This window comes from Bemisia tabaci, chromosome 4 (genome assembly GCF_918797505.1).
Source record: "Bemisia tabaci chromosome 4, PGI_BMITA_v3".
Lineage (NCBI taxonomy): Eukaryota > Metazoa > Arthropoda > Insecta > Hemiptera > Aleyrodidae > Bemisia > Bemisia tabaci.
Window position 1 is genome coordinate 51,782,100 of NC_092796.1, and position 26,910 is coordinate 51,809,009.

At 35.5% G+C, this 26,910-nt stretch overlaps 1 protein-coding gene across 1 annotated transcript; it reads left to right on the forward strand.

The window, feature by feature from the left end:
- Positions 1–1,419: 1,419 nt before the first annotated feature.
- On the forward strand, positions 1,420–26,772 carry LOC109042499 (uncharacterized). The gene is made up of 22 exons (XM_019059282.2): positions 1,420–1,807; positions 3,180–3,265; positions 4,194–4,282; positions 5,112–5,404; positions 6,117–6,421; positions 6,874–7,035; positions 7,570–7,652; positions 8,128–9,817; positions 10,261–10,496; positions 11,634–11,855; positions 13,391–13,472; positions 14,141–14,288; positions 15,283–15,414; positions 16,096–16,369; positions 17,181–17,376; positions 17,598–17,773; positions 18,637–18,978; positions 19,553–19,741; positions 20,564–20,702; positions 21,264–21,502; positions 24,045–24,124; positions 24,901–26,772. Exons 1-21 carry the CDS (start codon positions 1,674–1,676, stop codon positions 24,069–24,071), a joined length of 5,244 nt encoding a protein of 1,747 aa, XP_018914827.2. The 5' UTR covers positions 1,420–1,673; the 3' UTR covers positions 24,072–24,124; positions 24,901–26,772.
- The last annotated feature ends 138 nt before the right edge of the window (positions 26,773–26,910 follow it).

Consider the following 26,910-nt stretch of genomic DNA (forward strand, 5'->3'; position numbering starts at 1 on the left):
TTCTTTTCTCCATAATCCTCCACATTATTTTCTTGAAGAATGACTGTTCCATTCTGAACAGTGGGAAAATCCACCGACTGACTTTTTCATTGGAAGCTATAGTTCTAAAATCTATCTTCTGTTTTCTCTTTATGAAATGGGAAATTATTGTCAGTCCTCTCGTCACAATTATACAGGGCTGAATCTTGAGACAGCTGTGTAGGCAACAGTCATCGGCAGCAATTCATGGAAGCAAGGCAACAGATTCCGTAAATGATGACCCTTTTTTTGTTTTTTTGCTTTCAGACTTTGTGCGTTGTTCAACATGGTGCAAAGAATTATTGCAAAATCAATAGACAAATAAACACACAAAAAACCAGTGTAGGCAGAATCTCATATTGGGGCCTGCAATCACACAAAATAAAATTTTTTGCTAAAACTTCGGCCTCATGGATGTCGAAGCGAATTCGGAATATGGGATGTAAAGCTACCTTCACCTTGACGAAAATGGGTTCTAGACGTGGTTATAATCAAGCTTGTGTCTTTGATTAATAAAAGGGCTGGAAATGGCATTGATTAACTTGTTTGAAACACCTCTATTTGAGGGTGTTAGAACAGTTTTACAGGAGAGTGATGTTTCATTCTCATCATGTTACTCGGTACTCGGTCATCCTATGAGAGTCGTGCCTGAATACTTAGTCAGCAATGAACACATCACATGCCGTCTTTAAAATCTGCGAAGTCAAAGTTGTAAACTTGAATCTCTATGCATTTTTTTTTTTATTTTTTTAATATCGTTTTTATTTTTTCTACTGGCCATGCTCCTTGCTAACTTCAGTTTATCTGAGTACTTACTGCTTAAGTTGATAAAGCAGACGCATAACGACGGTGAAACTACCAAACCACGTATCTCGTTTGCGGTGTTTAAAAATCTACGCTTACATTTTATTTTTTTGAAGTCGACCAAATCAATATCATTCCTTGAAATTTTCACAGAATTTTCTCCGCACGAAGAGGAAAAATCACAGAAATTTTCAAGACTGAACGTTAAGTAGTTTTTCATTTAAAAAATAAAGTATTACAGGAAGTCTGCAACGTCGCAAACCGAGATACGTGGTTTGGTAGTTTCACCGTCGAAAGTGAAACACTATCCCAGAGCAGGAAATAAAATGTAGGTAACCAGTATGAAGAAACAGGCAATTCTCATCTAAAAATAATTCTAGACCCAAAAAATATCGAACTGAAATTTTTGAAAGTTAGGTATCCATTTTTATAATAAAATTCCGGCACCGAATCCTAATAATCATTCTAATGCCATGTCTGATACTTTTCAGTCGGTAAAGGTAATCGTGCGACTTGGAGGTTCCGAAAATTTGAAATCGCGCGGGTCGGCTTTCAACGTTGACAGACCCCGACCGCCATCACTCAACCGTTCCCAATATTTACATTTTGAGATTCGCGGTCATTCAAATTTTTTTGGTGTGTTCGTGTGTTCACGCTCAAAATTTTAAGTGTTTCAGCCTCTAAATTCTCTAAATTTATGCGTTAATTTCAGATACAAGGAGTTCTGTCATGCTTCAGGTATCTTAAAGTATTCACTCTCTCGATCGTGACAGTTTGAAAACATCCCAGTCCTTGTTCCAGTATCAGGGGTAAGAAAATCAACCCTACGATGCTCGATATTTTCCGTAAAAATGAGTGTCAGTGCTCCTAATGACCGGAAAATCAAAGGTTTGTCAGCAACCAAGAACCAGAGCTCAATCTCCACTTACTTCGAGAAGAAACCTGTGGCATCAACCCTCACAGCCAAAATTTCACCGGTGAAAAGGTCAGTATCTATCTACCAATCTTTGACTTGCAGTTTTTCATAACCGTTTCTAGTTCTTCTAAGCATTTGACGGCTATTTGGGACTCTCTAACTTAGAGAATAGGTACATATCGCTCCAGAATTTGTAATTATTGGATGTCTGGGTGCGGTGGCCACTGATACAGGCATACTAAGCTCCCGCCACACGAAGCGCTCACTTACCTAATCTGTCTGTTGATTCAGCAATCTCAGGCAGTGGTTTTTCGGACGAATGTTGCAACATCCATTATTGGGTTTGCTTGTTGGTGCTCGGGCCATGAGAATGAACGGGAAATATAAAGCGCCAGTGACACCAGCGGCAACGACGATCGGGAAGGTGGTCTTTAACTCATGAGTCCTGTCTGCAAGGTTCACGCCTCATAGACTGTGCACACAGTTCCGTTTAACGGAACGTGAAATCCCGCTTCTCCAATTCAGCAAACGGAACTGTGAGCCAACTAAGTGCGGCACCCATGAGCCGTGGGTATGTATCTAAAGCGTTGTGCACAGGGCTCATGAATTAATTGGCTGCAGGAGAAGCTCGGCGGCGGCGTGGTCACTGAAGCTTTATATTTTCCATTCATTCTTAAGGCCGGAGTACTAACGAGCACACCCCATCTTTCCCCTGCACATAGTTCTGTTTGATTAAAATCCGTCCAATTAACTGTAAACTACACAACGCTTCACTGAATGATATTCTCCCATTTTCAAAGTATCGGGACTCCAACAGCTTGGTGCTGGGTGGATCTGGCCAATCAATTGGAAGTAGATTCCTCGCCAAATAAATTTACCATCTTCTGAGGCTAGACAGAAGATCTGCTTTTTCCTTGAATATACTTTCAATGCTCCATTGGAGATAGCAAATCATTTGTCACACTTCTGAAAAAGCTCTCTCGGTTTACACAGTCGCAACACTGCAGAAAAGGATACAGCGTCTGAATTATTTGGGTAAAATCAAAAATAAGAATTTTAGATAGCAGAGATGTTACAAAATAAGGTTGGTGATCGAGGAGAGTTTTTGTTTCCTAGTAGGCGGGGAAGTTAAGACAGGCAAAAGAATAAAATTCCTCCAAGTTACAAAGCTTCTTGCAGAGTGGCCTCACACATTTACATGTAATTAGGTCAAAAATTTCCCTTTCAGCCCTGCTTCTCTTGACACCGGCACCTAAAAAGTTGGATTTTAAAAGCCTATCAAGCTCAGAAGGAGGTCGTAGAGAACAACAAATGAATATTATCAAAATTCAGCTAGTGCCAAATAACTTTGTATTCTGTGTGTAGTCCTTTTTGTAAAATGATCATGTCAAACACTACTTGGTTGATGTAATTTTTTTTCATTTTTCATTATTTTCCTCAGGCCTCAAAGAACTTCCAAAATACCCTGCAATGCAGAGATCATAGACACCATAGTTATAGAGCCAAATGATGCCAGCGATGATGAAAGTGAGTGTTTTTACTCTAAAAGTTTTCTCTCTCTCTTTTTTTTTAAAAGTCTACAGGGAAACTCTATCAAAGTAAACATCGCAAAAAACTGCTGTTTTGTTATGTTCTTGCACATTTTGCCACTTTTTCAATGTGAGCGGTTACATTTCCTTTGCAATTTTAAAAGACAGAACCCATGTTACGTGGTAAATAGTGAGCCTTTCATAAAGTTGAAGTAAATATACTTCTCCATATTGCATTGTCGGAGGTTTTATCCCCTGAGGCAAAATACTTTGTCCAACAACTTTTGAAGCCCCTGGGTAGAATATGTTAACTTTTAAATCAGGAGCATGACTGATAATTGTGTTGATTTCCATGCTCTGATATTTCAATATCAAGACCGTGTAGTGAGTTATTGATTTATTATATTTTTGTTTAGTGCCTGTTCCCATTCTGCTTTCAGCAAAAGTCAGTTTTTAATCATGTAAAACTGATTTTGCTCAACTGTAATAAAACCTCTTTTCACAATCTGTTTGTCAGAAATTATTTAATTTTTTTTAGGAAATGATTTTCATTTTGCTCTTTGAATCTACACCTCCCACTAGGAGATTGCTTTAAATTTTTTTTAAAAAAGAAAAAAAACAAAATTATCAGCTATCAAATTGCTTGCAGACAAACTTACAATTTAAGAAAAGAGTTAAAAAGTTAACTTAAAAGTATGGAAACATCGTGTAGATATGAAACCTGTGTCATCGAATTTCTGCAAGAATTCCACTTAAAGAAATGAAATAGAACGAATATTTTGTCACCACTGACATTTTGAAAAGGATGTAGAATGTAAACTATTTTTTATTAGCCCGAGTGTTACTAAGTAAATTATTACTTACAAGCTAATTGAATTTTTGTAAAATTTTCAACGCTATCACTTCTTAAATTTATTTTGTTCCAGCCATATTCAGTGATGGATCTCGCTCACCAACTGAAAGTGAGGACATCATCGAAAACTCACCAGATGTATTTGCAGCTAAAAATTCAGAGGTAAATCTTCTTTTGCTGTTTCTCTTGTCTTGTAAGGTCATTCTTTGAAAAAATGATGTAATTTTTTATAATTAAATATTGAATATTGACGGTGAAACTGCCAGACCACGTATCTTGTTTGCAGTGTTTAAAAATCCCCACTCCCATGTTATTTTTTTGGAGGAGAACACATCAATATCATTCCTTGAAGTTTCTTCAGAGTTTTCTTTGCAGAGGGAAGAAAAATCGCAGAGGTTTTCAAGAATTGACTGAGTAGTTTTCCATTTAAAAGAGAAAATATGGCATGAAGTCTGCAGTGTCGCAAACTGAGATACGTGGTCTGGTAGTTTCACCATTAATATAATTTAAATTATTATAACAGCTGAGAATAATCTTGTACAAAGTAGCTAAACAATGTAATATAGTACAAAATATAAGTGTATTCCACAGAAATGAAAAAAAAATATCCAAAGGGAAGTATTGCTACTTGTTGACATTTATTGAGCATATATTGTTCTTCTCTTGAAGAAGGATGGGAAAGTACTCAATTTAAGGATTACACAATTTAATAAATTTTGATAAAAATTCTTTGCACAACTTTAAAAATGCAAAATTCTACATCTTCCCAAATTCAATGTGAATCCATTTTTCAAGCCTGAAATTTCACCTCCTGGAAGTATGCCCTTGTTTAATGATTCTCATTAGATTTGATATTATATATATTTTCTGAATAGCAACAATGACCCTTCCAACTTAGATAGGATTTACAGAACACGTCTCGTTCAATTAACCGTGATTAATTATTTTGAAAATTTTTTTGATATCTTAAACTTCTCTCAATATTTTGTAGGCAAATGCAGCCAATAAGAGCACAGTCAAGAAAAATCTGTCAGTTACCTCATTTGAAGAAAATGCTGCATCAAAAAACATCGAGCAGGCAGAATCTGGGGACACAAATGACTCTGACGTGTTCCTTCCCAGACGGCCGGTAAATGCATCTCAGTCCAACAATGTTCGAAGAACATCCCCTCTACCTAAAGATGAGTCCTCTGATGACTCGTTTGATGTGGAGCGAATGGTTGGCCTTGGAGAGACCCAAAATGAAGCAGTAATGAACACTGTTAGTAGGGATCCTACATCCAGGTATTTTTTTTACTTTTTTTAGCCAATTTTCTTTTGATAAGACAGGTAATACTTACGCTATCATCACATTGTCAGTATTATACATTATTATTACACTATTATCATGAAGTCATGTATCAATTATTTTTGAATTTTTGATTCAAAAAAATCTTTGAATGCCTCACTTTACTAAATCAATGAGTCAAAATGTTTAATTTATGTTCGGACCATGCCATCTACGATGGTTTTTAATAGGCTATATCTCTTTTAATTTGTAATGTTGAAGTTATGCATCCAAATGATTGTGGTCGTTAACAAAAAATACCCTACTATCTTCAAATTCAATATTGAGTTATTAGATATTATCATTACGAGAAGGAGTGATTGATGAACAATTTTGTATAAGAAATATTAAAAAATACCAAACAAAATAACTAGTGTAATGATGGTTCAAACCTCGTGGCTCAACAACTACAATGGTTTTGAGAAAAAGTTTTCTCAAAGTCCTCAATCTTCAGGACCCCTTGTTCTTATTTTTTTACCCCAGAAACACGCAAAAAATGCTTGACCTTGCCAAGTATTTTTTTTTTTTTTTTTTTTTTTAGTTTTTCACTATATCTTAAAGAGAGTTTGTTCGTTTTTGTCCAGCAATCTTGTATTTCTTTACCTTTTCTTAACAAATCATTTTCTTCCCGGAAACTCTTTGCTGAAACAAGTTCAATGTTGATTGCAGCCGTGTTTCAAGTCCACCTCGTTTTGACTTCAAATATGATGATATAGCCCCCAAACAGCCTGAGGCTCCTAACCTCATTTCTGATCAAGTACCTGTCATCAGTGAAAACCTTTCGAGTTCCTTCCTTGCCCAAAGCAAAGATAAGGGCTTTAAGCTACGTAAACGAGTGTCTGGAACCAATTTAGATGTTCCCAAGCTGGACAGTGGGCCAGGTGCCAACCTACTGGGGACTAATCACTTCTCGTTTGCTGCCCAATCAACTGCGCAACGTGTTTCTCTATCAAAAAATCTTGCAGGGAAGAAAGGTATGCTATTATTTTTTTATTTTTCTATACATTGGAATGAGTCACTGAGGGCTCTTACTTATCTAGTAATAAAAATGATTCTATGCCTACCTGTAGTGATACAGTATTGGAGGAGGGGCAGTCTATCATAGGCATTGTTCTGTTGATGGTTTTTTTTTCTGACGTTTTTCATAAATATTCGTGTTGAAACTTAAATGGATCCTGTCACTCTTTTATCTTATTTTTAAATGTCTATCATCTGCTATTTTACCATCAAATTTCTGTAAAGTATTCTCCAAAAATTTCATAATCAGACTCTAATTACACCTACATGTCTTCATAACTTTTCCACAAAATGATATTTTTGCATTAATTGTGACAACCTTATGAGATGATCTTTTGTGTTTTTTGCGTTCCAAATTGCTGAAGATCTACCTTTAACTATTTAAAACTTGATCATAATTTAATTCCAGGAGGCTTTGAGCGTTTCTCTGACATATGTGAAGATAGTAATTCCAAAGCTGAGTCACACCAAAAGCAAGACATTGGGGAGAGTAGTTTCAAAGAAAATTCAACCAAGGGAACATCAGTGTTATATTCTGCTGGAACAGATGCTCAATCCTCTAGTAAAGCTGGTGAGCACCTTTTAGTGTAATCTTGGAAGGAGATACACTTTAGCATTCTTCCTTGTTCTTTTCTTTCTGTATGAAAGACAGGAATGAATGAAGTATACATTTACTTTTCAACCAACACTAATGATCTGAATGTAATATGTTTCTAATAGGAATGCAAAAAGATAGAATTTACGCTTTTTAAATTAAGAGTAGATATTGAAGGCTTTATCATTAAAACGAGACACTTTCATATTATCTCCAAGTGTGGTATCTACTTTTTAGTATGCCTGAAAAATACCATCTACTTTTATAGCAATTTTTACATTGCATCAAAAGAAATGCCCTAATTAATTTTACCCCCTGTTTTTCTTTTTAGTTGATAATAATTCCTTTATTGGTTTTAAATATTTCCTGAGCTCCATACCATAACTAAGAATTTAAACTGATCTTAAAAAAATGTCTCGCATTGTCAATTCCTGTAAAGTTCAGTTCAAGCTCTCTATTGTGAGCCAGCTTTTTTGTATTTTTCTAATTACGTGTGTTTTTTATTCACAGACTCAAAGTCAAATGCTAATGATGCCGAACTACCAAACTGGTATGCAAAACTCAGCAGTACATCTAAACAAGTATCTCCACAGGTAAAGCCATTTATCTATTTATATATTATTCGATATAATCATCAAAAATTTTATGAGGCTGTCAGGTTAATTTCAATTCAATATTCGCTGGTCTAAAATTGTTGTACCTTAAATTTAATCTCCCTAGAAGTAGTCTTATCCTTTTAAAGGTGTAGATGAGAAAAAAATATTTCAACTCAAGAATTTTCAAAAATTGTCATGTACGGCACTATGAAAATTTCTCTGACTTTTCTGTGTCTTCTGTCATGTTTTCATTTTTGAAAAAGTCTGATTGAAAAAAGTTTGATTTGAACCCATTCTGTGCAAATTTAAGACTTGGCTCCTCGCGTATCTGAAGGAATAGTTTTTGCCGTAGCTTAAACGTTTTCATGCATGATTGCATTCATATCCTTTCAACCAATTGCATTCCTCAATATAAGTTTTTTTGTGTATTTTTTTATCTTTTTTATCTGATATTAATCTAATTTTTTTTCAGGCATCAGAGTCAGAACTAACTGCAAGTCTCCAATCCTTCCGTGAAACTGAAGAAAAAATCTTAGATCAAGTCTTCTCATGGTTTACTGCAATCCCCAATAATATAGCACGGCAGCTTTCCTTCGTTGGGTCAGATCCAACCATTTTGACCAAAGTCAAAATGTTCCGCCAGCGTAACAAAGCAAAAATCCGTCAAGCTGAGTCACTGCTCAAAAAGAAACGCCAAGGAATGGCTCAAATCAATGGTGAGCCCTCACGATCTTCCTCAAATGCCAACCCAAAAAATTCAGTCAAAGATTTGCTGATGACAGCTCGAGCAGAAATGGCTGCAGAAACTGATGATGAAACTGAACCACAGCAATCCTTTGCGAAACCAACCACAGTAATTCGGAAGAATGGGCATGTTGCCCCCAAACGAGATAGTGTAGATGCTGAGCGTGCTCAAGCTTTCCTCGCAAAATGGAAACAGTCAAAGCCTTCATCTGTTGACGATGACTCAGATGATGACATCTTCTCCAAGTCAGTTCAGCAATCTCCTGTTAAAAAACGTCCCAAGCTGTCAAATACGCCGAAAAAAGCCAATAGTACTTGTTTGAAGGCTCCAACTCCACAAAAACAGAACCCTGGAGCAAGTTTGACGGACAATCGGGATGAGAACGCCCTGAGTTCTCAAGAACTGAACGATGATGAAAATATAATGGATGATATCGATGGGGATGTATTTGATGATGCATTCGAGGATGCATATAATCGTTACGGCGCCAATGAATCTAGTCCAAACAAAAAGAATTATGCAAATTTTGATTCGTCTAAGTTAAGTAGCCTAAGTAGTAACCTCAAGAACATCAGTTCCAATTTGAACAGTAAGCTTGGCCATCCACAAAGTTGGAAAGTACCTGATAGTTTAAGTAATGCAAGTCATGGCACCAGTAATTATTCTCCAAATGTCAATTCTGCAAGTAGTTCTAATAATTTAAGGCAAGGAAGTAGTAATCTTACAACTTCTTGCAATTCTAGTACAAATCCAAGTAACTTTATGTCTTTCGATAGGAATTTCTCAACGAACACCGCCAGTAATTCGGACTTTGCGGACATTAATCAGCCAACTACAAATTCTGTGGGTTCGACGAGTAAATTCAAACCCAAAACTAGTGTGTTTTCAAATTCCTCTGCTACAAGCAAACCTAGTTTTCCGGCAAGCAATGACTGTGCCACTAATGTTTCCTCATATCAACCAGATATTGTTAATAACTGTAATTCAACTGAATTTTCCACCAACTCAAGAACTAGTTTTCCTGTTAGTAATAATTTAAGTACCGCTAGTAGTTATGCAGGCTTAACAGAATCTAGGAAGAGTAATACATTTTCTACAAGTGCCATGAATCTTGACGAAATAAGCGCACAGCCCAATGAATCGTTAAATTCAAGTACCGGTTCCAGTGTGTCTCCTGTGAATGCTGGCGAGTTTGCCAACCCTAAACCAGGTCCATTCAAATTTAAAAAGAGACTTTGCCACAACACAATCGCCCAAACAGCAGACAAACCTATGCCCTCACCGAGCACAGCTGTAAATTGTCCATTGAATCCTCCTATTCCATCACCAGTGACGCCCTTGTATGGATCAGTCGGCTCTACGATGAAGAGGAATTTTGGAGAGTCAGGTGCAGAATATGATTTTCATAGTAATGAAGGTAAGCATTTCCAGACTGTAAATGTGACTCAAATTTTTATGAAAGCATATGATGTCTCTTTAGGCTGAGTTGATTTCAAGATATTAACTCAATGCTCTCTGTGCCTTCAATGCCCCACCCTTAATTTTCATAACTTAGGCATTTTTAGTGTATTTTCCGAAGGAAATACACTATTGCGTTCTTTTATAGTAGAAGGTCTAGAAGTTACAAAAAATGCCCTCACTATTTCCTCCAGGACACTTCCAGCTAATTTTGAAGATTCACAGTCGAAATCCAACCAAAAATGAGTTAAGATGATTTGGGGTATATTGTTGAAGACAATATTTTTGTAGAATGAAGAGAATGAATTGACTAATTCTGATTTTTCCAATTTTCAACTGAAGCAGTTTTGTTGCGTAATTTTGTCAATTTTCCATTTTTTAAGCTTTTTTATTCTGTTTTAGATTCAGCGTGGAACAGTACAAGTAATGCTTACAACTCTACTCCGAAATATCCAACCTCATTCGCAACAGAAAATTGGCCTCAGACTACAAGTTATAGTTCTAATGACAATGGCCGAAACGGAGAGGAGAGTAAGCAATATGAACCAGCAGATACAGGAGCAACATACGCCTCTGACACGCCAAACCATCAACGAGAGTTTCGTGGTCCATACCCTCACACACCCACCATGATGAAGGTGAGAAATAAGTCATCTCACAGTAATGTTCAAAGGAAATTCAATCATTTATGGTGGCCAGTATGTAGAGTACCTCTTAGTTTTTTTTTTTTTTTTTTCTTCTTCCTTTTTTAAAGTTTTTTTTATTTTTATTTTAATTAGTTGCAAAGAATAGAAATCCTGATTTTTATTTGTCGAAATTCTTTTCTCTAATTTTTAGTAATAATCAATATACTGTGACGCTGCTTTCAAGCTCTTGCTCTGTGGCAGGTGTTTTGATTCCTTATGCTTTATGCTGGAAACCTTAGACTAATTGAAAATTTTCAACCAACTTTAGGATTTTCACAGAGCTACCACATAAAATAAAGTTTGGGAGAATTGTAACAGAAAACTAAGGATTATCAAAGAATTTTATGAAAACAATTGAAATTCTTTCTTCACTATGTTCAATTTTTTTTCATCATTTTATGAGTTTTCTTCATTCGTAGAAGAAAGATTTTGGAAACTTATAACATACAGAAAGACAAGTAAGTATCTCAAGGTCTTTTTTTAAATGAACAGAAGAAATCGCATTTTTCTCTAATGCTTGTTTGTTTAACTTTACTTGACATAGGATAAATTTTGACAGTATGTGTCAAGACGGTACCAACTTTTTATCTGATTCAAAACCAACAGCATATTGACGGTTAAACTACTAGACCACACACTTCACTTTGTGACATTGCAGACTTTCTGTCATTTTTATTTTTTAAATGGAAAACTACCCCACATCAATTCTTGAAAACTTCTGTGATTTTTCCTCTTGATGTGGAGAAAACTGTGAAGTTAAAACATCAAAGAATGATATTGATTCGTCCTCCTTCAAAAAAATATAATGGTAGAGGAGATTTGTTAACACCACAAAAATTATTTTTATGAATGTGCTTGTATGTTAAGTTCCTTTTCATTGTATGCTGCTTATTTGGTACATAGAAAAGTGAAAAAAAAGTTGACTTTTCTGTTTTACTTCCATAAACATCAGGAATATGCGAGTAAGAAATCATTATAAACCAGAGAATAATATCACTAGGATGTGCGATTGTATTCCTAGCGAAGATTAAATTTTTTTTAAAAGGAGTACAAAAGTGTTTAAAATGAATTGATGTTTGTGTTTGGCAGAAATTCAAAGAGGTGTTTGGGCTGCATAAATTCAGGCCTGTGCAGGAGGAAGCAATCAACGCAGCATTATTGGATCACGACTGTTTCATTCTCATGCCGACCGGTGGAGGAAAGTCTCTTTGTTATCAACTACCAGCAGTTTTGTCTGAAGGTGTCACCATTGTCATTTCTCCGCTTTTATCGCTTATCACCGACCAGACGCTGAAGCTTAAATCTCTCGACGTACGTTTAATTTCTAAATTCTTCTAGAATATATTCTAGTGTATGGAGTTCCATCTTTTATCATCTACCTCAAATGTCTGCAATTTGAATGCTCTGTTCCAAGTTATTAAAATCCCATACAAGGCATTAACTTTTGAATAAAAAAAATGGCACCATTTGAGGTTCGTCTTAACTTTTTCCCATGTGTATTATTTTTAACTTCTATTTTAAATGTTTTCACCAAACAGAATAATCTCTGTCACTAATATTGAGGCTAACATTCATTCTTGATATATTTAAACTCATATCTTGGGTTAAAACCTGTATCTTGTATTTGTAAGACAGCTTTATATTTTAAATTTGTATATCAACCATCAGCCAAGTAGGTTTTTTTTTTGGGGGGGGGGGGGGTGATTTAAAAAATAACACAGTACGGGAGTATACTGAGAGGTGACATCCCTATTTCTTAGATTAGATTATTATTTTTTAGATAGATTTTTGGATTTTTAGATCACGCAAGTTTGTAAATTGTATTGTCTAATTAAGAAACTTTAGAAAAAGATGAAGAAAAAGAAAAAAAATGTAGGCTCCATCAAAATTGCCATGGATTTACTTTGTTCATGAATGGGTCTGTCGCAAACTATTGCTAGAGCAAAAAAAAACAGTTGTCTCTGTCAGAGTATGTCTCAAAAATAACGATGAACGCATGAGCAAAGTTTGAAATGCATTCCTAACTTCACAATCTGCATAAGAAATTTGCGTTTTTTTGAGCTTCCCGCTTCAAAAATAATACTATAGCAGAGATGAACATTGCGTTAGAGGAGACGTTCCATTGAACCCTTTCGCAACAGAAATACCGAACATAGCTGCCGCTTTTGTGCGCAAATCGCGATCAGGAGCACAAGATCAACCAAAGCTGATCTTTTTCAGTGCAAAGAAATTGTGAATGTAAACACGTTGGATTGTTAACAACTGGTCAGAATCTTGTCCAGGCACATGTGTTTTGGCGGATTGGTGTCGGCCATGTTGAATATTGTGTAGTATTCTAGTGCACAGGGGTTGGATAGAGTGACACCTCTAACGAAATGTTTACCTGTGCCATGGTATCGTTTTTGAAGCGGGAAGCTCAAAAAAAAACGAAAATCTTTTATGCAGATTATGAAGTTAGCAGTGCATCTCAAACTTTGCCAACGCTTTCATCGTGAGTTTTGAGACATTTACTGATTGAAACAACTCTTATTTTTGCTGTAGTAAAAGTTTGCAACAGGCTCATTGCAGTTAAGATTCAGATCTGTTAGTCGGAGTAAAAAAAAAATTTCCATTCTCCAGGCATTGGAGACGTTTGTAAAACCAAAAAATCTTGTAAAGTTAAAGATGTTATCATAAAGTGTGACTTTTTTATATTAATATTCATGGTCACTAGTTGTGGTAGCTGAACTTTCTATTCTAACAAAAATGAGAGTCAGAAAAAGTAAATGAACAAAGAAGTTAATTAATTGTGTTGATGTCATTTCTCTGTTAGTTTTAATGAATTGATCTTATTTGATCCATTTTAGGTTCCTGTTGCTTGTTTAACTGGAGAAATGTCACAAGCCGAGTCCCAAGAAGTTATTCGAAATTTGGACTCAGTAAATCCTGGTGTGTATAAGGTTTTTGTGACGGAGATCAGAATAAATGCTTGATGTAGATTGATTCTGAGAACCAATAATTAGAAAGAAATGAAGATTTTTTTTGGGGGGGGGGGGAAGACTAAGGCAGTCTTTAGATTTTAAAAAATTTTCTGGAAAATGCACAAATTGATAGGGTAGAAGATATTAAGAGCAAACTTCGTAATCCAGATTCTGATATGAGTAAATTTCAACTTTATTCTTTTCAGTACCTCAACTGCAGCATCTACGTTCAGCAAAATTGTATCCTTCCTGCAAAATTTCAGCCATTAATCAGCAACCATCACTCAGAAGTATTCTTTTTTGTAGTCTAACTGTTAAAGAGGACCTGAACTACAACTTTAGACATTTTCCGACAGCGCACTTAGGCTTGTTTGCATGACAACCAATTTCTGCCGTGGGGTATGCGCACGCTGAATCTAGCCTGGTAATGAAAAGGTTATTTTGATATAGCCTTTCATTTGTCTGTAAAATAGAATTACAATAATTTTTAAAGCCAATTAATGGTCTGGATACATCATAATTCTCATTCTGCAAATAAATGTGTTGTATGTCTTGCTTTGGTTACAGTCAAACGTTTTATTTTTTCTCGCCATTGAAAATGTATCTTTAATGTTTGTACTTTTTTTTCACCCTTAGCGTATAAATTGCTGTATGTCACCCCAGAAAAAATTGCAGCAAGTAGAATGCTGGAGTCAATTTTTGCGCGCCTGTATCGGCTTAACAAACTCACACGCTTTGTGATCGATGAAGCTCATTGTGTCTCTCAGTGGGGCCATGATTTCAGGTTTGTTATCTTTACCTATAGCTTTGTAAGTAAGATTTAAAGTTTTAGCTGAAATACTATGATTTGTAGTTTAGTAAAGCGCCTAGAAGGAGAAGTCCTCTTTAACAAAAGAACCAACCAATTTAGTGTTGTAAAATAAAAAGTAGCATCAAACCAGCCCTGGTGGTGTAGTAGTCAAGGTAGTCTTCGGCCAGCATTGAGGTCCTGGGTTTGATCTAGTATGTAGGGTGAAGAGAAGCAATTAGCAGGATTTTACTGTATTAATTGGAATCTTTTGATAATCTTAGAGTCTTAAAGATTAAGAGATTAAAGTTAGGTATTCGTTGAAGATAGGTTTGCAATCTTTACTGTAACCTTAATTTAGATTATGTAGTACACATTCACAAGTGTAAATTTTACAAACACTGAATAAAATAAAAATCGCCGAGCAGTGTTCAGATAAAAGAATCTGCTAAAATTTTTTACTAAAGATATTACCGAACTGAATCTCTCCTCTCAGTATCATTTATTACAATACTATTAAAAAGCAAGTTTCATAACACTCTTTTCGGTGAGGTACGTTTTGGGAATTTCTCTCATTTTTTCTGCTACTTAATATTTAAACGCATGAACATTTTTTCACTTTAGTGTAATCACAATCTCATCTTGAGCAATAATTGTAGTGCTTGAGAAAAAAATGGTAACTTTGGTCAAAAAAAAAAAATACACAGCAGCAAGTCTTGCACCCATACTTTTCTGAAATTGATCAGTGATCCATGGAAATAATTTCTTGCACATCTATCTGAGGCTGCTAATTTTTACCTCCGCCTCGACTTAGAAATTAAAGTTCTGCGCTTGCTTTTTTGAGTCCGAATAAGTCAGAGCAGGATTTTAGAAGAGGCAAATCTTTAGAAGTCTGCTAATCCGTAGCATGAAATTTTAACATTTAGCTTTGATAACTGATAGAGGTAAATGCTCAATACCTTTTTTTAATGTATTATTGATTTGTTTCTAGGCCAGACTACAAAGAGTTGAAAAGATTAAGGATGAAATACCCAAATGTGAAGTTTATGGCATTAACGGCCACTGCAACACCCCGAGTCCGCAATGATATCCTTTGTCAGCTAGGAATCAAAACCTGCAAGTGGTAAGATTTATTTCACATAATATTCTGTATTGCCTCTGAATCTCCTAAGTTTTCTATTAATAATATCCTGCAGATCACAAAATTCTTCATTCATCATTCCACAAATATTGTTCCTACAAAGCTCCCCTCTGTTAATCTTTCCTTGTAATATTTCTCCCCTACAAATTTTGTTCATTTGTGAGTTGGAATAGATCAATCTATTTGCTTTTGTGAAAAAAGTCTCCATTTTCAGGATTGTAAAAGCTCGCTCAGGTAGATAACAAAGAGAGCCAAAAAAAAAAAAAATTCAATAAGAGCAACTTTTTGCCTTAACTGTTTTGCCCCCTGGGTTGAAAATTTTAAATTCTACCAAAGAAGCAGTCATCAAATATGAAAGTTTTAAAAAATAACAATAAATGACCCATTTCTGCCCACCTACTCCCTAAAGGCATAGTTTGTAAAACTTTTGATTGTGTTTTTCGTCATACATTTTTCTTTAACTTGAACAGTTTTTTTAGTTGAAATAATTGCAAATTGTCCTCAGATGTGGTTCCTTCTTTGTTCAGGATATGAATGTTGAGGAAACGATTGAAATCTTGACTCAAGCGGCTTTTCGTTTTTGAAAAAGTTTGACCGACTCGGCCTCTACTTCATTAAACTTTGTGAACAATAGTTCTATCCATGAATTCTAATTTTCTTTAGGTTCTACTCGAGTTTCAACCGGCCAAATTTGAAGTATGAAGTACGTGCCAAGAAAGGTTCAAAGGATGGAAATGTGCTAACATCTATCTTGACCCTGCTTAGAGGGCAGTTCAAGAACCAGTCCGGTATCATTTATTGCCTTTCGCGAAAAGACTGTGATGATATGAAGAGTGCCCTTCAGAAATCAGGTGTCCGAGCCATCAGCTATCATGCTGGCATGTCTGACAATGAGCGGCAGAAGTCTCAACTGTCCTGGCTTCGCAATCAAGTCAAGGTAATGCCTTTAAGACAGAAGATGTGATTTCTGTAGTTTGTCACCTTGTAAGAAGTTTGCAAACGTCCTTGGTAAAAAAGTCATGAGTGCTGTAAAACCTAAAATTAAGTTATGTCTTTTTGTGGATACTTTTCTATAAGAGGAGTTAAATAGAACAGTTAAGCTCAGAAAATGCCAAATAATGTCAAATGTAATATTTGTCATTTCTACTTTAAACACTGGCATGCCAAGGGTTCAGAATTTTCAGTTTTTAATACTGGCGTAAAATTGAAATGAACTGCTCGCAACTTGTTATTTGGGATACTAAAGATAATTAGATATAATTACCCAATAGAAATCTATCTGCCATGGTTACCTATTTTAGGTAAAGTATTGTTCAAACTGGCACAATTTTACGTAGAAAACTCCAATATAAATTTTTCCATCTCGCTTGACAAAAATTTGTCTCAAAAAAGATTTGATACTAACGTTCCATCTTCTGTCAATATGATAATCAATTTTTATCTACCCTCTTACTGTTTCTGTTTTTTTTTTTTTTGCTATCTCTGTGGTCAAATCCACCAGTGGAAGGAAAGTTATAGATTGCAAGTCAATGAACAGTGAAGCTGTAATCAATTGCTGTTGGATCTGATTTAATTGTTTCATTGATTTTGAAAGAACGGTTAATTTTCTCTTTGGTGATGGCGTTTGGCTTATTTGAAGAGAAATTCAGGGAAGACTTGAATTTCCTAAATAAATATTGTAATATTTTGAAAGACCCATTAACTTTCAGATCAAGTGAAATTGACAAATCATGTTATTTATCTTTTAGGTGGTTTGCGCAACTATCGCCTTTGGAATGGGGATTGACAAGCCAGATGTACGGTTTGTGATCCACCACAGCTTGCCAAAATCTATTGAAGGCTACTACCAGGAGTCTGGTCGAGCGGGCCGTGATGGTGGGGTTGCCCACTGTATTCTGTTCTATTCCTTCTCTGATAGTGTTCGTATTAGGAAAATGATGCAAGGTAACAAATTTATTGTCATTATTATGTTTTGCTTCTTGGTATGTTAGAAGAATAACTAAAATAAATAAAGGTAAAGGATGTAAAATCATCAACCCAATATGAAAGTACCTCTTATGTTCAAATATTTGGTCAGAAGTTAAAGCAAGAAATCAAATTAACGGTTCCTGGAAAGTCGTAAATTCTACTGTTGGTTTAATCAGTTGTGCCTCTTTGTTTCGCAGACTGCAGTCCAGAAGTTTTGAGGGTACATGAAGAGAATTTGAAGAGAATGATATCCTATGCAGAGAATCATATCGATTGCCGCCGAGTCATTCAAGTCGAGTACTTTGGCGAGAAATTCAGCCGAGATTTCTGCAAACGAAACCCGCGCACAGCTTGTGATAATTGTCAGAATGAGGTAATGGATTCATGCAAAATCCTTTTCAATTGATCATCGTGTCTTTTCTTCTAATGTGTATTAGATTCAATCAGAAGGTCTTTGCCTTGTCATTCATAATATCTTTTCATTTCATTTTTGAGTCAGTTGTTTTTTTTACGGTCGAGGTTACTTCAAAATGATTAGAGACCCAGAGAATGAGTTTTTATGCGGTTCTCAATTCACTCTGAAGAGAGTAGCTTATATATAAACAGTTGGTTGCTACTCAACAATGGACCTTGGAAAGCTCCTGGTATGTGTCGGGCAGACCTGACATAAAATAATTTTGGCGTTTCTCTATTTTCAGGCTGGACCTAATGTATCCACAGCTCATCCTATGATAGGTATCTTTTGGGAAAGAATTATTTCCTCAAGTGTCAAGACATTATGTTTTCCTTAGATTTCTTTTACTTATTTTTCTGCTATCTTTGGCCAAAATTTTAAATGCATCTTCAGACGTTCTTGACTTAAAATCTTCTCAAAAGTTTCTAATATATACAATATATTAAATTTCCCAGATACTTAAGGCAGTCTCAAAGTCACTGTGTGTCTGAAGGGTTTCAAGGAGCATCATAAAATTCCAGCCTTAGATTTAGCCCAAGTTTTATAAATTAGAGAGGGAATAATTTTTATCTCTTTAAAATGTTTATTTTTTTTACTTTTGTAGCCAATTGCTCTTACATATTTTCTCAAGTGCACCTTTCAAGTACTCCAATTCTTTTAAATATTTTCCTACCTGGTCTTCATTATCACTTTCGATGATAGCACTTTTGGGGTCAAATTTCACAGTAAAAAATAAAAAATTCTTGTCTGCTCATCTCTACTTCGAATTTTTATAATTTTAGGGGTCCTGGCATCTGCACGATGTCACAGGCGAGGCCCAGATAGCAGTCCGACTGATCCAAACACTGACCCAGCGTGGCAATGGAAACGTGACGCTCTCTCATGCAGCAGCAGTACTTAAGGGCTCAAAGCTGAAAAAAATCAAAGACTTGCGTCACGATCAACTTCCTGCTTATGGGAAGCTGGAGAAATGGTCATTAACGGAAATCGAACGACTGCTCAGCAAGCTGGTTGTTGATGGATTCTTGTATGAAGTGTTACAACAGAGTTATATGGACATGGTTAGTTCCTATTTGAAGGTTAAGGAACGGGAAGCAACCAGACTACTTTCAGGAATAGTTAAGGTATGTTCATGCATTCAATTTCTTTCCGGCCCTCGTCAAGTTACTCTTAACATTAATAAATACTGAAACAGCCTTAAACAAACAAAAATAAAATAAAATATAATGGAGGATTTTAAATAAATTCACCGAACAAGGCAACTTCATAGTTGCCTAATTTTAAGCTCATGCTTAAATTTGCACAATATAATGAAACAATGTATGTCAAAAAGGTGTAAAAACTTAGTAGATCAGATCGAAGTAATAATATTTTTTCCCTGTTTGGCTATACAGAAGAGGTTCTTTTTTGGTGGGAACAGTCTCAACCATATATAGTCGATCATTCAGTCTTTTAATTAAATTTTTGCTGATTGTTTTGGCATATTTGTTGAAAACTCATGATTTACAATATGTCATCAATGCTGTCGTGACTTAAAAAAGTAACGAGTAAAAGTTATCAATCAAAGTAGTAAGTAAGTAATCAATTGTATCAACTTTTACGTCTTTGAAAATGTTTTTCTATACTATTCTGACTCTTGTAGTGCAAATTTCCTCTAGCCTATTTATTTCTTCAATTGTTTTTTGCTTTTCATTTTAGGTATCATTATCGCGAGGCAAAGAGAAGATGCAGTCGAGTGTGGTCAAATCAAACAAGGTAGAGGAGATGCCAACAGTCCATCCACATATCAAGGAAATTCAAGAGCGCTGCTACAACTGTCTCAACGATGTTTGTCAAGGAATTGCAACTGAAATGCGTGTTCCATCGCACACCATCTGGAATGCCCAGGTAAGAGAGTATTCTAATTTTCTTCTCGTTTTTTTGTTTTGCAACAAAGCGCTGTAATGGTTATCTCAGGGCCTAAAAATGCTGGCTGCTGCTGGATTCGTGTTTTTTTGCAGCGAGTTTAGTTTGCCTGCGCGAAATTCATGCAAAGGAAATAATGCATTATTTGCAACTGAATATCCTCTTGTTTTTTGCTTATGAAGATTCTAAAGAAATGACAGTTGCTTATCATGAAAATCATTTACCTATGTGAAAGGTAAAAACACAATTTAGAGGTAGTGTATAGGTTATATTTTTATTCAAGATCAACAAGTTATTTTTGACATCTTTTTGGAAATTCGGACGAGCCTTCAAATGGTTTTTGCAAGATGCACCGGACTTTTAACTGAAAAATTCTTGTTAGTTGTCATGACAACCCTTTTTAAAGAGTGCCACTTGACATCTTCAAGGAAATCAACTTAATTTGCTGTGCTTTATCTCTGAGCTGAATGCAGGGTATTTAGAAATCACTCCAAAATTCTGAAGGGCTTTCTTTTCTTTTCGGTGAGTTAATAGGAAAAATGAAGTTTTTGACGAAATGAGCTTAAAAGGTATTTTTTTTTTATTTTTCTTCTTGTTTTTAAAAGCTAATCTATAAGTTATTAGGAAAACCTCCTATATTATGTTAATATCTTTAACTACTGTCCGTCTCCTTGGGGCAGCCTTCAAAAAGGCCTTAGGGACAGCTTTCGAGAATACCTTTGGGGCAGCAGAAGGAATTAAGGAGAATGAAAGATAATTTAAAAGCAAATGGAGTTCATAATTCATTTTTATTTTCTTTTGCAGTCTCTGAAGATGATGTCAGAACTTTTGCCCTCAACCAGAGAAGAAATGTTAAAGGTGGTTGGAGTGACACAGGCTAACTACCAGAAGTATGGTCCACAGTTTCTTGAGATCACTAAAATGTATGCTGAGGAGAAAGAAGGTAAACTATTTTTATACATCCATCATGTAAGTCCATTAGTGAATGTACATGACCTCTGTAGGAAAAAGAACCTTAGTTCACTGAGGACAAATTTGTAGTAGAGTAATTTCAGTTAGGTTTGGTCAGAAAACGGGTTTTAGATTTGGAAGAAATCTCTAGTGTCCGTAAAAATAAGTTTTGAGCAATTTAATTAATTTTTTAGTCAATACATTGTTTTCCTTACGTAGCTTTATTTAAATGTTGTCAAATTTCCTCCACTGAACTTTTTCAACGAGAAACTTGGACATTTCTCATTGAAAATCTCACTGAATTTCTTTCTGATCTATTGCAAAAATCAGAATACTTTTGGTCAAACATTGCATTAATAAATACATTCTTATAAATAATCAAATTGTTTGAGTCAATTTTGCAACCTGGGAATGGAGTTACGTTCCTTCACCTGGGAAATGACAAATAGAGGGCATAAAGTTGCGACAATTAACTACTAACATGGCTGAAAAAGAAATATTTTATCTTAATCCAGTTTCCATTTTGAAATGAAAGTTTTGTTTATTTATCCAGGTGTTGTGGCAGCACTGGAGCTGGAAGCTGAAGAACGGGCCAGAGCTGCTGAGCAAGATGCAATTGAAGAGGAATACTCATCAGCAGCTTCGTCCAACTCAAGATCGTCAGCGTACTTTAATCAAGGTAATCGGCCACCGTTTATTACCAAGTACTCCGGCAAGAACAAGAGAAGATATCCTAAGCCCAAAAAGGAAAAAGGCTCCCAAAGGCAAAGCAGCAACTGCATCAACCACAAGGTAAGAGACTTTTAATTTTATAACACCAAACTATGGAAGATTGTCAGCTTGTTAACTGAAGATTATGCAGGAAGAGGATAAAAGGGGTAAAAACATTGCCTACTCTCTGATGATTAACAAAATATTTTTAATCTAAAGCAGTTTATCAGCAGTAATATTTATAATAATTTGTCTGTTTCTCGCCATTCCTGTCTCTGTTTTTTCTTGAATAGGGATTGCTTTTCATTAAATTTTTTTTTTTCATCGGAAAATAAAGAAATCTCTTTATTTTCAAACACATTCCAAATTTCAGTGGGTCAAAAAAGGTGAATAGACGGGGATATGAAGAAAATTACGAAATTGAGAAGTCACAAAACATTGTATTGGTAGAAATATTGAAAACCTATAGAATGAAGAAAATACCATCAAACTAAGCCTCATTAAGCAGAAGGAGAATATACATGTAGAGAGTAATGAAGAAATGCGTGTATGTTAAAAAAGTGTTGACCAAAAGTGGACTGAAGGTTGTTTTTGATAATTCCATTTAAATAGAGCAGGATGTCTAGCAACCAGGAACGCCAGAAAAGTTAGAGAGAGAAGTGCGTAGGCGGGAGAATCGTGAACTCCTGTGCAAGATAGTAATTTTTTGCATAACTTCACTGTACTTTGATACTGAGCCCGGCAGAGCTCTCTCCTGGTCTGTGGTGAATTATTCAATCGGAAGCATGGAGTCCCTACAGATCTGTACTGGCACACGGAGCCGTGTTTGTTTTTACATTTATTTTGGTTTGGAAAAAAAGATGAGGAAGTCAAGAGTCAGAAAAAAATCTGGAAACTCTGGCAGAAGGGAACAAAAATTTTGCCAGACATTCTGTGAGAAGTCTCCTCTGCCAAAAATTTCCCAATAAAAATTCTAAAATGAAGTGAGGTTTGTGGCCTTTAAAACATGACTGCAACCGACATTGTTAAATTATAATAAATGAAACATTTCCGGATTTGTTGAATGCATATTTTGAAAGTATTCTGTGCTGGAAGCAAGTGAACAGCGATATTTTTCCGCAGAAGTCGATCGGAAATCTCGGAAGCCTCAAAATGGATAGAATTGGTGTCGACCAAATCATGTTAATCGATTCTCGTTTTTACTTTACGATCGAATCCATACCTTACGCTTCGAAAGTGTTCATTGATCAAATGCACTGCATTTTGCAATTCGGAACCAAAATTTCTGGCTTCGTTTAGGAACAACGTATGTACCATTAGTTTCCTTATGCACACAAGTGTTTTTGTAGACGGGCCAGAAATTGTAGTTCTGAATAGCAAAATGTAGTCCAAATGATCACGCCATTATATTGCTGAGCAATGAGGGAGCCTACATGTTAAAGTTGTTTCACTTGCATGCTTCTGTTCAGAACTATGAAATTATGCAAATAATGAGGAAAAAACTAGTTGGGTTTTATGGAATGGTTTATCATTTGAAATGACAATAATTCCACAAAACTATACGAAAACTTCAAAATCATAAGTTAAAAACCGCTGACACCACAGTACGGCTAGCGCCGGCGCAGGACTGGCGCGCACGGCGCATAACGCATAGTAGCGCCTTACAAGGCCGCAGGATACTTCATGCATTGTGCGTATGGCACGGTGCGCGCGACGCACAGTAAGCGCCTTCCAAGTCTGCAGGATACTTCATACATTGCGCGTATACCACGGTGCGCGTTCAAGTCGTCAAAAAGTCTTATCTTCATGGTGTCGAACCTACTCCAGTGCACACCGCAAGCTTGTAATCATAGGATCACAGGCTTGTGGAGATTTTGTAATCTTGTATGTTTTCCGGTGAAAATATAATTTATGAGTGGAAATTTTTAAAGTTGGAATGCTGCTAAGTTCTATCGTCCGGAAAACGTCAAACTTAACTAACTTCCAGGGAGAGAATGTGGACATTTTTTTTCATCACAAGTGTGGCAAAATTTCTAGGGAGATACATTATTGGTAATACATTCGCACAGAACAGAACTCTGGCAATCTAACCTAACTTCGGAAATTTTTACAAAATGACCCAGGTACGCCTGTGGCTAATATCGAACAATTATGGAAGGGGGAGTCCACTGTGGCACCGCGATGGGCCGGTCTGTTGGCAATTTCCCGGGCCGCTTCGAGGAGCCAGTGCGCCTCTGATTATTAGTATGTGTGTTTGTTTTGTTTGTTACAAATTTAATACATATTCAACTGCTTTGTCTGAGCAGCTTCACAGAGCTATACACTGTCGCTACAAAAAATGTCCCAATCATCACTGTATTTATTTTTGTATCATAATCAATCTTTAGAGGTTTGAGATTAATTTAAAAAAATCTATGAGGTAGTTTTGATCAGTAAGAAATTTAAAATGTTGGTGGAAAATAGTCGGATGTACTAATATGTCGTTTCCTTTTTTTGAACTCAAGCATTTGATTTTTTCATTTCAAGCTCAGAAAGCAAATAAAGTATCTTTTTTAAGGCGTAAGGCGTACAAGCCATTGTATTTCCATTGATTAATCTTTTTATTTTTTTTTTCATTTTCCAGCACCTCATATCGTGCAAAAGCCTCTAATTGTCTACCTGTTCCTGGCAGAGCAAAAGCCTCCGGTCGAAAGTGACACTGAGGTATGGAATAATCAAAATTATATACATGCACCCAAAAGCTTCTTTTTTTATAAATTCAAAGGTCATTCTGAAAGAAGAAATTCCAGAGTAAATTGTCAACTTGGTATTTTTAAATATTATAATCTACATTATTCGGGTGACCATTCACCTCTCAGACAACTGTACAGAAGGAAATGATGGAGAATTTCATTTTATTGTTTTCTTCTGCTCCATACATTTACCTACATGATTCATCACCAGAGTTGATTGATTTCCCATCTTATACATAATCAATATTTTCAGAATATTGTAATCTTTAATATACGCTGTTTTATACTTATTCAATGGGTTAGTGACGTAACATTTTTTCAGAGTATATGACGATTGGCTCTAATGTAAAATTTGAAGAAAACACATAAAAATCATCAAAAAGTTTAAAAAAGGACCTCTAATGGGAGAATAAGCTGATCAAACTTTAAACAATCAAAGGCCTATAGTCATGTTGACATAACTAGGCCATGCCTGCGGTTGTTTTTCAGCCAATCAGCAAATTCTAACTCTGTTGCCAGTCAATTTTATAAAAGACCGCCAAAAATATCGTTTCAAATGGGTCTAAATTTTTTTCGATTTCATAATCGATTTTCCCTGTTTTTTCGTTTTGGCAAATCATTCAGTATTTTAAGAAAACGAATTTTAAAAAAGGTGTCTCTGATCCATTATAAAGAACAAAAGTGCTGGAATTATTGCAAGAAATCTATATCAACTTGTATTCTCACAAATCTCTCACACTGTTTCAGCTCATTGGAGGGAAAGGATCACGGAATCTGAGGCTGAACTGTCTCATCCAAATCTCTCATAAGTGCTTGATAGTTTTACATCTATACCATGCCTCAAGTAATGTCCAAAAAGTATTTATTCAATATTTTCCTGGATGAAAATACTCAAGCTGACTTGTTTCTTCAGATTTGTATCAATATGTATGTCCACAAAGGATGCTAGAATTAGTTTTTACGAATAGGTAGCCTTTTGTATGAGATTTGCTGTGATCAAAACAAACCTTTCAGTGTGATGAACCTCTCCTTTACATCACCCAACTATTGTACAGATTTCTTGTTTTGTTAGGTCTAAGTATGTATCAATCGACATCCCTTTAGACTCCTTATATTTTCTCTTCTAACTTCTGTCAACTCTTCTCACTTCTCTCTTTGTCATTTCTTTAAATGATTTTCCAAGTCAATCCGTTTTGCTTTTATATGGTGAAAGCTTTGCCACTGTGGTGAAAAATATTTGTTGAATTTCAAATCAAGGAAATTAAGCACTTAACTTTTCTGAAGTGCCTTGGCACCTTTTTTATTTGCCCTCTTGACAGGATTGCCACGGTCTGGGAGACAAGTCAAGTGAGCCAAGGAGTATCGGAGAATTTAAACATTCAGTGAAAGGCAGGAACTTTCATGGAAAATGTTGAAAATGGCAGGAAAATTGTACTAAATTTCCCTTATTTTCTTTTTTAATTGGGAAAGACATTTCGAACAAACATGCTCTCAAAAACTATTTTAAATTGTATCTTTTCAACTATCCTACAAGTCTTCGAATGTCAGGAAATTTTACCAAAATTTGTCATGTAAGTAAATTAGGAAAATGTCAAGGAATTTCATTTTCTATATTCTGTGGCAACCTTGTCTTGATTTCAGTTATGTGCTTGAAGCACCCAATCGATTTTGTGACCTGCGCCAACATGTGTTCCCATTTCCTCTGGTCCTCTAAAAATCTAGGCTACCTCAGATTCTGAGGGTTTTTCTATGTGTATTTTATATGTAATGAAACCAGAAACTTTCATCAAAAAGTGAAATTTGTCAAATGTAAACAAACGATCTTATCTATGGCTTTCTAAAACAATCATTCAATAGCTGCTTAAGGATCCCATCTCAGCTGTATTTTAGAATTTTGTGGAAAATTAAGTGATTTTCAAACTGTTCTTCAAACTTTAAATACTTTTTCAACACAATTTTTTAGTTTGTACTGCTACATTTGTGTCATTTGATCTAACTGAGAAGGAAGTTTTTCTATGAACTTTGCCTAGCCATACTATTTTCTTTTTAAAGAAAGGACTTTGGATGCCAAAAGCATGACACCACATTTAAATGGATTTTTTATCACCTCTGTAAAATTCCGCTTTTTCATGTACCCCCAATTTGTGTTAAAATATCCTCTTCCATGTACCAAAATTTAACTTACCAACCTAAAAATTTCAGTTATTTTTTGTTAAAATATTTTCCTGAAGCATCTTGTAAAATTTAAAAGATTTCATTGAGTGAATTAATCAACTAGGGCTTATGGCCAAAGTGCATTTTCTAGATTACAGCTGTCATTAGCTTGAAAAGTTACTCCGTTCTATGGAGACAGCCCTTTAGGAAATATAATTCGTTAAACTAGTTCTTTTTTGTAGTCTAAATCAAGGCAAATAGTTCTATTTTTTTAGAAGTTTTTGGAAAAGTTGTACTTTTCCAAAACTTTTAGTACGAAGACAAGCAGTTTTGTATGCGCAGCGTGGGGAGTGTTTCAAATGTGGAACGTCTTGAAATTATTTCTCCCTCTATTTTTCTATTATGTTCTCTTTATTCATTTCATCATTTGTGATTCTTAAATTAATACATTTTGTTATTTTTCCATTAATGACTTTTCTCATTCTCTCTCCTCATCAAAATTCACAAGTTTCCATCAAATGTGTGCATCCGCAACTGTTTATAAGTATAGTGAGCATACTTGTAAATTTTTTTGGTCCATGCATATAACAATACTTACAGGAA

Bases quoted from the DNA above. Each gene is read 5' to 3' on its own strand.
- LOC109042499 (XM_019059282.2), top strand. From the start codon at position 1,674: ATGAGTGTCAGTGCTCCTAATGACCGGAAAATCAAAGGTTTGTCAGCA. The intron at 6,422-6,873 runs GTATGCTATTAT...ATTTAATTCCAG, and splicing joins AAATCTTGCAGGGAAGAAAG to GAGGCTTTGAGCGTTTCTCT. The intron at 16,370-17,180 runs GTAATGCCTTTA...TTTATCTTTTAG, and splicing joins GGCTTCGCAATCAAGTCAAG to GTGGTTTGCGCAACTATCGC.